Source organism: Tetrao urogallus (assembly GCF_951394365.1).
Source record: "Tetrao urogallus genome assembly, chromosome: 10".
NCBI lineage: Eukaryota > Metazoa > Chordata > Aves > Galliformes > Phasianidae > Tetrao > Tetrao urogallus.
Window position 1 is genome coordinate 17,822,074 of NC_136823.1, and position 14,281 is coordinate 17,836,354.

The 14,281-nt window shown below is 39.4% G+C and overlaps 1 protein-coding gene across 1 annotated transcript in view; it reads left to right on the top strand.

The window, feature by feature from the left end:
* The window catches only part of CNTN6 (contactin 6), a gene marked incomplete at both ends in the record, with an annotated part of 101,272 nt that overhangs the window by 48,493 nt on the left and 38,498 nt on the right, over nt 1-14,281 (top strand). The window contains 4 exons of the mRNA XM_079540244.1: nt 1,808-2,011; nt 3,359-3,461; nt 10,024-10,208; nt 12,660-12,796. Of these exons, the coding sequence (XP_079396370.1) occupies nt 1,808-2,011; nt 3,359-3,461; nt 10,024-10,208; nt 12,660-12,796 (629 nt within the window). The remainder of the gene's footprint in view (nt 1-1,807; nt 2,012-3,358; nt 3,462-10,023; nt 10,209-12,659; nt 12,797-14,281) is intronic.

The following is a 14,281-nucleotide window of genomic DNA, read 5'->3' on the forward strand; positions in this document are numbered from 1 at the left end:
CTCTAGGCAAGTAAGGTCTGGGAGCTGGTGATGATAAGCCTGCAGTGAGGAGAGTGGCAATGTTTATATGCCTGGTTCTGGGGAGAGGAGGAATTGAAATATGAAAAGAAGAGGCCTGAACTCATTCCTGGTTCATGGGAGTATTAATAGGCAATGAGGCAATGGTTCAGTACAGACAGAATGTAATGGAGACTGCAAGATCATCAGGTGCTGTGCTGAAATCATAAGGATGAGAACTGGCTGTTGTACCTACTGAAATGTAGATTGAACAAGCTCTGTGCAGCATAAAGCTACTTTTTAATAGGTTTTCATTAAGGTTTGTATACCCTGTTGAGCATGGAGAAGCTTGCTGCACCTCTGGGTGGTGCAGGAGCCACCAGCAGGGTTTGGATGGTGTGCTATAGGATGACCTAGAAGTCTTTCATGGTGCCTTGTCCATGGGTCAAGGCTCTCATCAGCCCTGTAACTGCCAGCACTGGAACTGGAGTCTAGGAAGTGAACCATCAAACCTATTTTTCATATTTAACTCACTTTTGGTTTACTTGTGTTGTTATGGAAAGCCTGATGGATGTCCAGCTATGCTGTTCAATCACGCTCACACAAGTATTACACTGCTTTAGGACCTGTTGCATCTTCTGGGCTTACCGTATGTCAAAAATAATAATAAAAAATGGATACTGTAATAAAACAGAGCCTATTACAGAATTTAGCCAAGGATAGAAAGTTTCATTGATTGCTCCCTGGAGACGTGTCATTTCTAATGAGAGTTCTAAAATGTTAGAAGATGATAACATAAAACTCCACAAAACTACTGGAGTTTGCAGACTTATTATCATCCTGTACCTATGCTGCAACCGAGGGAGGGGAAGGAAATGTAAATAATCTTTTTGAAATGCTATATTTGATGGGGGAAATGTGCAAAAATGAAGCTGTTGGCAGAGCACTGTTAGCTTATGAATTATACATTTAATTAAAGGGAGCTAAACTGGTACATTTTGGAAGTTCTGATTTACTGGGCCTTGTTAATGACAGAATTTCTGTCCTGCTGCTGCCACTGCAGAGCTGAATACTGCAGCCCAGTATTGGACATGGAGTGGGCAGGAAACTTCTGGCATTGATGGAAACACGGGGTTGGGGTAACAGGGTCTTTGGATGGCAAGCTCATAGAGCTCTGTCCTGCTGGTCAAATAAATTAGTTTTAAAGTGGCTAGGCTATGGATGTACCTTTTTACAGTGTGAAATGCTATGGAAGAAGGCAGCAGAATAGGGTTAGGAAGTCAGAACAGAACAAGAAGTATGGAGCAGTTGCAAGTATGGAAGATAAAGAAAAAAGCAGAGAAGGAGTGATGTGTAGATATTAATCTCCCAGATGTTTGGATGCAGCAGAGTTCTTTCCCTCAATGAAAATCTAATGATGTCTTGTTACCTGTTTCCTTTCTCCATGTGTGGAGTGGAGAAAGGAGCAGTAGTGCTGCATGATCAGCAATTGGCTCTCAGTATTGAGAGGCAAGTTGCAATAGATAGGAATTATTTACTAAGCCAGCTTTCTCATGGCATTGCAGCACTGCCATTTCTACCTAAAAATAGGCTGAAACAGGAAAATAAAAAGCAGCAAGGGACAGAAACTTCTGTGACCTTCTCAAGTGGCTTGAAGTAAGTTAGAACTGAAGCAGTATTTATCCTGCCTGTGCTAATTTGTGCATCCCCAGTGGTCTGCCCTGTAACTGGCTCATTCTTTCAACCAGCAAAAGCATTAAGAAGAAGCAAGCAAATCTGAGTATGCATGATGTATGTTGCTCTTTTCTAGGCTTGTCTTTTGCATGGACCTTCAACAATAACACCTTATACGTTCAGGAGGACAGACGGCGTTTTGTTTCACAAGAAACGGGGAATCTGTACATTGCCAAAGTAGAGCCATGGGATGTGGGCAATTACACCTGTGTGGTGACCAACTCCAAGGCTGGGCAGAGTGTTCAGGGGCCACCCACTCCCCTCACCCTGCGCAGTGATGGTAAGCTCTCTTGGCACACTCAGTATGAGGTATAGCTCAACCATCAGATCTAGAAAGCTGTTCTGAGTGAGTTCCTGAGGTGAGAGACTCACCTGCACAGATATACAAATACCTTTCCAGCCATGCCTCTAAATAAATGTTTGCATGGAGAAGTGCATACCTGGGAGATCTCTACTCAAAGTTGGTTTTGTAAGTTTGCTCACCTACATTTCAGTGTATTTGTGCTGCTTGCAAAGCTGCAGTGACGAGTTGTTACCAAAGTCAGTACAGTGTTATATTTCTGGTATAAATAAAACTCAACTGTGCATTATTGCATAATACTCTCACTGAGAGACTATGCTGCTCTATAACATTCCATCTGATCATGCTAAATGAAGTTATAATTCCCAAAATCGAAAGTTAATAATTTGGTACCGCATGTAAATGCTTTAGATCTTTTATGCCTATTTTCTTCCTTCTCATCATCGTGCTTTATTCCTTTTCTCGGTCTCATCAGTCTCTTAATCTTCTCCTATTCTCTTTGGTAGCCTCTGGATTGAGTCCTAAGCAGGCAGTCTCAAGGGAACTGTACAAAATAGCACATGGAGCATTAGCTGGGCTCCTGTTCAATGCAAAATAAGAACCAATTCATTTTTCTGTGTGAGATCTGGGCTAAGGCTCTGCTGAGGGAGACTGATTTTCATCATTCCTGATTCAATGAGTTGTACTGAAAGATTAATGTGTTTTTTTTTTTTTTTTTTTTTAAGAGTTTCAGCAAAAAATTCAGTTTTTCTAAAGCAATCCCAAACCTGCTGCAAGGTCAAATGCCCTTAAACTGATACTGGATTATCTGGTTTATCAGATACTTGATGAGATTTGGGGATGTGATTACTATATCCAATTACATCAGCCTTTCTTAAGCCCAGAGTTCACATCTGGTTATTTCTAAGATGCTTTAAGTGTTTTGTAATTAGTTAGGACATGGAACCCCTTAATTTTCTATTGTGTTCAAAACTACCTGGTGTCCTTAGAAGTGGCAACTTAGTGACAAATGTCATAGCCATCGCTTATTAGCAGCTAACGAGATTGAATTCTCCCTAAAATTCTAATGCACGTAGATACTGCACTTGCACATTCTTCACCATTCACATGTAAAGAATTTGCACACTTCACATTAAGCTTTTCAGCATAGGTTTGGATTTCACCCAGACAATCAAAACTAGTCTTCAGACATCACATGTGGATGTCCATGGGTGGAGCATAAGGCTCTAACACTATTAACGCCATCCTTTCTTTTACACTGAAATTCTGTTGTGCTAGACAGGTCTGAAGCTCAACTGGAGTGCTAGCTGTTTTGATGTTCAACAGGTGTGATGGGAGAGTATGAACCAAAGATTGAAGCACGTTTTCCAGAAACAACATACGCAGCAAAGGGCTCGTCTGTTAAACTGGAATGTTTTGCCCTTGGAAAGTAAGATTCCTATTTCTTATTTACTGTGGTTTCTAACATAGTTGTACAGGGAGAAATTGTTCCTTTGTAAGTGGTGTAGCAAATTTTTTGTCAGAACATGAAAATGTAAATCTTTTTTTTAACCTTATCTTGGTTTGTTTCTGTGCAATGTGTTCCCAAGACTTTCTGGAATGGGTCCCACATGGCTCTCATCACCCTTTTCTCCAAAGAGATGCTGAGGAGCCCTGGGAAGCTACAATCCAGCATGCATTGTGCCTGAGCTCCTCACGTGGCTGTTCTCCTTTGCAGAAGCAGTAGAGTGTTCAAATGAAAAGAGATGCTCTATATTCTGAGAGCAGATGGTTAACTGAATGTTTAACTTGCCTTTCCAGTGTGTCCCTTTTTCCATGGAAGAGCTAAAATAACCTTAAATTGTCGACCTCTAGCTTAAGTTTTATTTGACAATCCTTTTTAAGGCTTTTAAAGTGTTTAGAGCTTTTCCAGAGGTTAAAAGCCTAGCTTGCAAGCAATGCAAATTAATCAAAAGTTCCTGTGGAACCTATGCTGAGAAGTAGAAAAATAAAGCAAATAAAGCTAGTAAGATGAGATATGGCCTTGCCTTACAGATAAGGCAAGATACAGATTTTATAGAAATGAAAATTAGCCCCCGAGTTAGTTGGACAAAAAATATTTCTGCAGTCATATTCAAAAGCATATGAATTTCTTGGCCCTAAACAAGTCCCAGACTGGAACGTTCCTGCTAAATCTGGTTTTCCTTTCCAAACAATCAAGCTACTTCTCTTTAAATACCTCTTTAATTCAGTGTGAGTCAGTGCAGGCTTTACACCACAAGTTGTCACTGTAGATTTCCATCTGTTGCACGGGAAGCATTTAGCAGTGGTATATTGACTACACAAAAGCATTTCAAAACCAGAAAATAATACATACGAAACAGAGCCTTCCCAATGAAGGGATAAAGACAGGTCATGTTAGCTTTGCTGTTTTAACAAAGTTATAAGTATGGGGCAATGTGTTCTGCAAGGATATGGATAATGAAGTATCAGCCAACACATCACCTCCTGTCTGTGTAGGTGCACCACACCTGCTGTATGTAAGGAAAGGCTCTTGCTACAGTGCTGCAGAATTTCTCCTTTCCAGCCTTTCGTAGCAGGTTAGATGTCTCCAGTTTTTCATCTGAGTATTTTCTCTGAACAGAGCTTTGAAGTACATTTTCAGTCAGTGGGGGAAAAAGCATTATTTCGGAGCTGAAATTTGTATGTGAATAAAGCAAGAAAAACAGATTACAGGTGAAATACTCTTAACTCATTAGTGAGGCCAGCTTTTTACAGGTATGTAGGTAATTAGTGGTGGTGTTCAATCTCTAAGCTTCCTACCTCCAGCTGTTTGCAATTGTAGTCAGGCACTCACAAGTGCAGTGATGCGGTCATCTGCACCTTTACATGCCTCAATTCCACCAAAACTCTAGCCTCTACTATTGTCTGTTTATGTTAAAATCAATTCAGCTCAGCATTTGTTGAACTATACCTCTGATCTGCCACAAGCTCTAACGGTTATTATCTCTCTTGGATTTCAGAACTGCTTTCCCATTATCCATAATTTTCTATATTCATACTGTTAGTCCACTGGTTCAGACAAAGCTGTCAGCTGCTGCCGCCTCGCACTTTGAATAACAGAAATCTTTCACATCTAAGGCAGATTATAGGCAACCTGCTGCGGTTTTGGTCTCCAAAAGTCTTAAATGAAAGTATTTTCACGGTATTTAGAGAAATAGCATCTCTTTTCTATACGAAACAGCAAATCATACCTCTTGGATGTTGCGTAAAAAGCACTTCTGCATTTAAAACACAAGTAGAGGAGGCCAGACTGAAGGCTGAGTTTTATGCCCTTTTTATCTGAGGGAGCTCCAAATCAACCAACTAAGCGCAACCAGACCATGGGATGCCTAGAGGTAGTGCATTCCATGCACCTTTTAAGGTTCCTATGGGGAGATCAACACTTACTGCACCCCACTGGCACAAAGCATTTGTGGTCCTCCCCATTGCAATCTGTTGCAATGCTCTGTTCATGCATTTTGCATGGAAACGTGGATGTCACACAGCCCTTGCCTGTTTGATGACAATAAATATAGGGAGGCCAAAGAGATGCTATTTATTCCTGGAGAGACAGCTTGGAGGAATGGATCTCAAATGGACAAAATGCTTGGGCAAGCTCTTGTAGTACAGAGCACCAGGAATAGCAGCTTTTGAGAAGTAAGTTATTCCTCAGTGTGATGCTATGTGGCTGCACAAAAGGAGTGAGAGTAGCATGCATCTCTGTGGTGATTGGCATGGAGAATTCAAACAGAACACAAATGCATATTATAGCTTAATTCTTTGAAGAGGGGAAACTGAAATATGAAATACTAATGTGACCATCTCAGATGCTGCAGCCTGTGGCAATTTATTAGAAGAGATGAGACTTTGTGTTCTGCAATAAGATTCATTATGTTGACAGTGTTTAATACTATGCCAGTATTAAAAGTCGTGTTTTGGATCAAGCTATATTAATCATGCCATATATCTAAATTATGGCTCACTGTCTGAGTGGACTGAGTGCCGTGGAAGGAGTTGCTCACAGATTAGCTCAACTGACTTACTGTGCTTTTCTATAGATTTCTTCTCAAGTAACTTTTTTTCTCATGTACTAATAGAAACAGTTTCAGTGTTGGGTGTGCACAGTTATTAAATTGTGCCCGCATTTAATTTGTTAAAATAAGGAGATAATTTGTTCAGAATCCTTGCAAATGGGTCATTGGTAGCATTGGTAGAGGTTGTAGAAAGCATATTGAATAATACAAAACAGGATTTCTTTTAACCCAAAATACTCTTATTTTTTTCTTTCCAGGGAAGATGCTACATCTTCCTATCGTTTACATATTCAGAGCTGAGCTTTTCTTGAGGCTGTTGGTACAAGTATACAACGCAGCCACAAGTGGGTTCCAAATAACCATCTTTACTAAATTGACATCACAACTCCAGGCTTCACTTCTTTTAAAAACATCTTTAAGAATTTATGCAAGAGGCTGTAGAAGGATCAAGCACAGAATTCTAAAAACCATATATCATGTAAATCAGTTTTTCTACTACAAGTGAAGTTTGCTACTTTCAGCCTGCATTCCTGACAGAACAAATACCAGAGAATTTGTATCTTAAGGGATGAGCAGGCAGCTCTGCAAGAGCCAATATTACAGGAGTTAATGTGAATGGCTTGTGACCACAGGAGAAGGAAAGATGATATCAGGTTTCAGAGAACGTGAATTCTTTGTTATTTCTGGAGAAATACGTCAAATCACATAGAAGCATTTGTTTAACAAGGCATTGTCTTCATTATTGGAACTGAAGATTTCATCGTTGAAGCCAGTTGGTGCCTTGCCTGGGGCAGGGGGCTGGAACTTGATGATCCTTGGGGTCCCTTCCAACCCAAACCATTTTGTGATTTAATGCTTTTGTGAAGTGCCCTCAGATGCACAGGGCTAAAGCTGTGGCCAGGCGCCATGCATCAGCTGGCTGCTGAGCCTCTGCCACATGGAGAGTGGGATGATCTTCTTGGTGTAGGGTGTAATGCTACGGAGGGATTAATCTGATGTTCAGTATGACAAGACTTGTCTCTAACCAAAAAATATTTTCCATTTCCTTTTCTTTCAAAGTTAGTAACGTATGCTTTTGTGATCCTGCCGTCTGTATGGTAGAGTATAAATTAAATTAGTAGCTGAGCTCAGTACTCCTGGATGCTCTGAAGACTTCAAATATACTATAGATTTATGTACAGAGACACTCTCATATTTATGCACTGTTTTCTTATTTACTCAGGTGAAAGCAAGACTTGCCTGTGAAGTGTAATAAATAAGTACACTCATTGTTTCTGTACACATTCAAAAGCTTCCTAACGCCAAGCAATTAAATTCTCCATCTAATGTGGTTGTTAGTAACCACTACCAAAAGCAGACACCCCAAATCTGTATGGAAAAGTACCAGTCTGTGTTGGAGTCAGATAATGACCTTCAATAGAGTGGATATGAGAAGTACAATCATAAAATGCCTTGGGTTGGAAGAGACCTAAAATATCATCTAGTTCTAACCTCCATGCATCATCCTGCAGAAGCTCACAAGGGTGTATTTCTGAAGCTAGGCAAAATCATTGAAGTAAATTCTACATTAGTTCTTTTTAAAGCCATTCAGATTTTCTCAGCTTGAAAGGTTTCAAACACCCTGTAATACCAGTGCTGATATATATATATTTAAATAAAGTATATACTAACTTTGGAAGAAGGTGAAACCACCCCAAACCCTGCCTTTTGCAAAACAGTGATTACAGCTCCTGGAAACCTTAAGGTGAGGAGGGAGGTACTGCAGAGGCAACGGAGAAATGCAGACCTCCTCCAGCCCCATGGTACCAAAGGCCCAGCCATGGCTCCTCCTGCAGCTGCTTGCTGAAGCTTCAGGTTGGTGAGGGGCTGCTCTCCTGACAAATGTATTCCTTATTCTGACAAAACTAGGCCGCTCAGCACATGCTTTCCCAGAAGAACAAAGTACAGTTAAGTATTTATTGCAATTATGCATTTAAAGACAGTCAAGTTGCTAGCCCAAACTCGGTTTTCTATGTCATCCTGCTGCAGCTGGCATCAGAGGCAGCCTCGTTAGGAAGGATGGGGCTGACGAGGAGGAGAGTTTGTCTTGAAACATCCCCAAGGATGTCATTAAAAGTATCTGGTGTGGAGAAGGAAAACAGGACAACATTTTCAGTGCCAGCTTTGGTAAACTTGAGTTGACAAGTTGACGGAGGCACCTTTTTTCACAGAGTCCTGCCTCTGGCCTTAGTGTCAGTGCAGGCTTCCCTTCATTCATAGTCATGCTATGGAAAATAAACTCGTAGAATAGGAAATATTTGGATGAAGGATTTTCAGATAGCAGGATATAAATGAATGTCTAATTGCTTTTTCTGCTTTTCATAAACATTAGCTTCTTTTAATCTGGAAAAAAATTATGGGGGAAAAAAAGAGATCCAGAAGAGGTGCCTTTAAAGTAAGCAGTTAAATGCTTCTGGCATTTAGAGTACTGCAAGATTCCATTATACAGCAGCTATTCACCCATTATTTAATATGCAATAGTGCTTTAAAGCCAACAGTGCTCTCCTTCATGTTGTCAGTGGTCGTTGTCAGTCCATCACGAGGCTGCAGAGTACCTCTGGCTGTTTTCCTGGCTTGGTCATGGCAGCAGCCTGTTCTGCACAAGAATTTTCTTTTAAATGACTAAAAAAAATTCTGTTTAGAGAAATTTTGCATGAAAAATATCACACAAAGGTTGGTGGGGGAGATGCTACTTTCTAACACACTGGCTAGTGTGTTTGACAGTCAATCCCCTCAGAGTTCCTAGTAGGGAATAATGTTAAGCAAATTTGCATTTGGTAAGGGCTCTGGTCTCAAAGCACAGGAGCTAGACCTGAGTTTACAGCGTTAAGTACTTTTTCCATTATTTATTGGTGACTTGATTTCCTTCGTCAATAAAAAAGAGTTTGAACCAGGGACCTAAATAATTCAAAATATGAGCAGTTATGGTCTCTTTAAAAATGCTTTGTACATCAGTGCTGCAGGCCAGAGACCTTAGGGACTGAGGTGAGGGCAACGTGAGCTTCTGATTTCTATGGATGTCATGCTTTAAAGTTCAGCACCAAGTGTTTGTTGTTGATGTTACTTCCAATGGAATAGATGGCAGTCTTAATCAAAACCACTGTAAGAAGCCATTCAAAATGTCCCTGCTCGTTTGCTTAGAAAAAAGCAGCTTACTTTGGTTTGCTGTAACAGAAGGCAACTGTGAAATCCAACGCTATTAATATTTCAAAGCGATCTGGTGACATAATAGATCATGATAGCAAGGCTTGTATGGTCTATGGTATTACCAGGAATCCAAGAATTATTTGTAGCCTTCTTTACACCTGGCTGTCTTTATCATATAGAATACATTGATCTAAATGTAAATGAAAATGGAAAACATGAAACAAGAAATATTCTCTTTAGTCTCTATCTCCTTTCAGCCTCTCGTGCTTTCCACTTCCTTGCTCAGCTGTCTTCCTGCCCTCCTCTACTTCAGATCCCATTTTTTATACCTAGATTTATTGTTCTTTTTAGCTTCTTTGAATTCTTGTGCGATGTTTCCTATTTTGAGGAGTGAAAATACCTCTATTGCCAGAGGGAATTTGTTTTCTCCAAAACAAGTCAATTATTCTGTGTTTCTGTGGTGTTTTTTTGGGCCTCTAGAATTGTCCCTTCACTGAACTCTCACAGTTACTGTGGGGAAAATAAAAATTGGCTTTACAAGCAATCATTGAGGGCTTCACACCACAGTTAGGCTTGTGCTCCTAAATTGGTTGGGTGAGTTATAAAAACTCAATCTTATGAACCTCTGCAAATAACTCTTAGAAACTGAAATGATTTTTTTTTTGAAATATGATTCTACAAAGGGATTTCACATTATCTTTTCTTCTGTAACAAATGCTCACTCTTTCTCTAACAAATATAATTATTTAGTCCGGTCCCTAATATCAGCTGGAGGAGGTCTGATGGAAGCTCACTGACAAAGAAAATCAAACACGACAAAAACAAAGGAGTTCTTGAAATCCCAGATGTTCAGCAAGAAGATGAAGGCTCTTATGAGTGCACTGCAGAAAACATTCGAGGCAGAAACATTGCAAGAGGTCAATTATTTGTCTATGGTAAGCAGATTGATTAATTTCTTCTTCCTCTTTTTTTTTTTTTTTTTTTTTCTCTACAGGGCCTGATAACATTCAGATGTATTTTGTAGATGAAGTCTATTAGCCCCTTACTGGAGATATGAAATGTAGTTCAGGTTAAGCTGATTAAAAAATGATTGCAGGTCTGCAGTGACCTTCACTGAATTATGTCCTCAGCAAATAAAGATATTTTGCATTAAAACTCAGATTGAAAATGTGGGCTGTGCCATGATGAAGTTGTAAAGGTTAATACAAAGCAGAAAAAAAAAATCCCTGGTACATTTGCACGAAACATTAAGGGCAGGCAAAAAGATTTACTCACAGTAGCTCACAGCAGCAGAAAACTGTGCTGTCCCTGATGCAGATTAGGGAAGGATTCATGAGATTTTGGTTCATACGAGTTCTAGCTGAACAACGTTTCTCCAGAAACAGATGAGGGCAAGGCAGGGGAAACTCATCTTGTTGCCTCCCTCTCCTTCCTCCTTGTGTAAAAGCAGGCAATAATATTTCTGTGAAACTGTTCTCCCATTTCCCTTCCCATCCTACGCATTCATTTCCTGTGGTCCAAGTTATGCATGGTGTTCCACTGTAACCAAAGCAAATTATATACTCTTTAGTCCTGTTTTTAATACTCAGGGAAAAAAAGCAATGTTTGTGCGTGAGTAAGAGATATGGAGGTCTTTTCCTTACCTTATGGGTCTTTGAAAATAAGAGAAAAAATAAAACTTCTTAATAAAAAAGGAATTACAGAAAAGCCAGACTATGTGACTACAATTAATATCTGGTGAGAAGACCTTGGCGAAAAAAGCAATGCAAGCTTTGCTAATAAGCTACCACTCCTGCTGCCGTGGCTAATATCAAGATCTATGCTGGGAATAGAGCAGTCTGCTGCTGCTTTGAATATTTAATTATTTCTTTGCTTTTTAAGGGGTTATTTTTGCACACGTTGCTCACTAATTTTCACAGAATGTCAAAGAATTCCAGTAAAATTAAGTTCACTAAACTACCTGGATGTGACTGATAACAATATAGGCAACTAGAAAATTTTAATCAGTTATTACAATTTGAAAGAATATACTCATTAATTGTGCTTTGTAAATTCATGGCTGTTCATAGTAAATATGTAAACAGGAAGTGTGAAGAATTTGCACAAGAATTTTTATCGTATTAGGAGTGCACTTGCATATTATCTACATAATTGACTTCCTCTTAATGTTCTGCTGTGTTTTACTCAGTCTGTAAGCAGCTCATCTTGAGGAAATAGGGTTTCTTTGTTGGGCACTGGATGCTTTGTGCATGGCTGTGAGTGCATGTGTCTTAGGCTCTGAGAACAATAAAAACAACATGTAATTAGAGTAACTTTGGAGCATGGAGAGGTCTGTCTTTAGCAGACTTTCATGCCCTGTGAAATGTTGACATTGTAGTAGTGTCAGGGTGATTCGTTGGGGCACGGCCATGGGCTATCCCTGTAGGGTTGTGCTATGGAGGTAGGTTTAGTTACTGATTATTTTTTAGAAACTTGTTCTGCTCATCTTAAAAGATAACAGATCTCTTCCTGAAATGAAATTACTATATATAAGAAATTGGAGCATACGCACACACAAAGTCTGCAGATTTATGACTTAACCTAGCCAAAAATCTTTCACGGGATGCTGAGACATCAGCCACTCACCTGAAACACAGGGGGATGCAATGTAGAACCACACTTGCCAGCAGCTTTGGTGTATCTCAGAGCCTGCTGGGCATTGGTCATTCTCCCTGGCTCTCATATTCACCAATATATTTACAACTATTTTGTATGTCTGCCTCGTGCTAACTCCTCCTCAGCTCCATCCTTCTGTGTTTATTTGGATGTTTACAGAGCTTCTTTGTGATTTTTGCATATTCTGTTTGCTTGTTTGTTTGTTTTTATAAAGTAATATCTTTATGTCAGTGCATCACAAGTGTTCAGAAGCAGTTTTGAATAACCCTAATTCCTTTGTACAGTTTCTGTTGTAAGTTATACCTGACGAACCTACAGTGTAAAACCATCATCTCAGGTATGTGTGTAAAACACAGTGGGTATCACTTACATCTGTGAATTTGATTAGCTACTGACTCATAGTTTGGATTTTTCTACTTTTGGTACACAGATTATAGAACCTAGAGAGGAGTGCCCAGACTTCTGGGTATCTAAATAACCATTTCTGCAAATTTTGGCCATAAAAACCAATGTCTAAACTGAATCTCTTGGCCACTTAATTTCTAACATCTTCCCAGGTTAATCCTGAAGTTCAGTGCCGGGAAATCTGTTGTGCAGAATTTACTTGTAAGGCAACGTGAACGTTTTGGTCAAATACTAATTAGCTTAGCTCGGTTCGTTAATTAACAGCAGCATATTTCCAGCAAAATCATTTTTTCTCCTGCTTAAAATGGTTTGCGTGTTCTTTTCAGCACTTCCTGAATGGGATAAAAAAATTGAAAGTGCCTTTCTGTCTCTCTATGACAGTTTGTTTTGGGAATGTAAGGCAAAAGGAAACCCAACCCCTTCCTACAGCTGGTTAAAAAATGGCCAGCCTCTCATGTCAGAGGTAAGGTTTTGTCTTTTTAACTTCTTGTCTTATTTTTACAGGGTTTAGTTATGACATTCATTGTAAAATATGTTACTAGTTTCATAAATGTAATAAGTTTCAGAAATGATAATTAGTGTAACATCATAAACTTTGCAACATAAAGCCTCAGTTCTTTGAGTTCATATATATTGAAAATGTCAGTTATAATTTATCTTGCAAAGCATGTGAGTGCTACAAGATATGACACTAAGTATAGATGGGTTAATAAATCACCATTATAACTAGTGAAATAAGGGTCTGTCCATAAATAGTGAACGCATGTGTAGGCCACGTGTAATTTGGGAAGCCTGTAGGATGCCTGTCCTAATTGGCTGGCTGTGGAAGAGCGAGTATTCAGAGCAATCTGATCAGCCCAATGACTACTTGGTTCTGTGGCTTCTGCTTTTAAACTGGAGGCTGGATGGACCTCTGGTCTGAAGCAGTATGGCTGTTCTTGTGCATATTAATCCTTTAACTGAATTAGCCATGAAAATCGGTTATTAACTGACTCAGTTTAGTATACATTTGATACCTAGTAGTGGAATAACAGACCAAAGAAGACTATATAGAGTTATAAGAATCATAGAATCATAGAACTGCTCAGGTTGGAAAACACCTTGAAGATCATTGAGTCCAACCACAACGTAACTAGAAAAAGGGGAATAAATGAAAAATCTCCCTTAAAGGACAAAGAAGGACCAAAGTGGAGAAGGAAGCGGTAGAGTGGTAGGAGTGGGGGGATGCGAGAGGAAATCAATTGGAGTTCAGACATTTAAAAGAGCTGATCAGTTGCTTATGCAGTTTGGTTTCTGAGAACTCAGCTTTGGCTCTTTCAGAGCAGTATAATTATTCTTTTGTGGCAGCCAAGCTTTGGTACATCCATCTTCCAGTCTTCTGACTTCTGTGACAAGAGATTTTTTGCTGCATTTGTGTTCTGCTGAGACCAAGTTTCCTTTTTTGTTAGCATCTGTGCAGCATCTATTGAGCGTGAAATGGCGTGGCTCATTTGTAAAGCATTTTTTACTTGATAGGAAAAAAATAATACTGTGATTAGTTTCTGTCTAACAAGAGCAGACATAGAAGCACTTTCAAAATAAATGTTCTGTACCTTCTAGGGTGCGGAACTTACACTTGTTTGATTTACTGGTGCTTATTTGAAACAACTGGAAGGGGGTCCAATCTTCCATGTGATCTTCTTTTGGATTAGTCCTAAACACAGCTCTACCAGCACCTGAGAAGGCTAGCCAGAATTTACTTGGATTGCAGTTTTTCAGAACCCCGTAATTTCACTTATATTGTTGCCTGTTCCTACACAAGATTATCTAGTTTCTCTCTTTGAAGACAGTGATATTTAAAGCCTGCCACTCTGCAATTGCATCGTTTCAGTAAAAAAAAAAAAAAAAAAAAAGGATAAAACTCTACAGAAACATTTTCACAGTGCTTACAGTATATTGTAAATGGAAT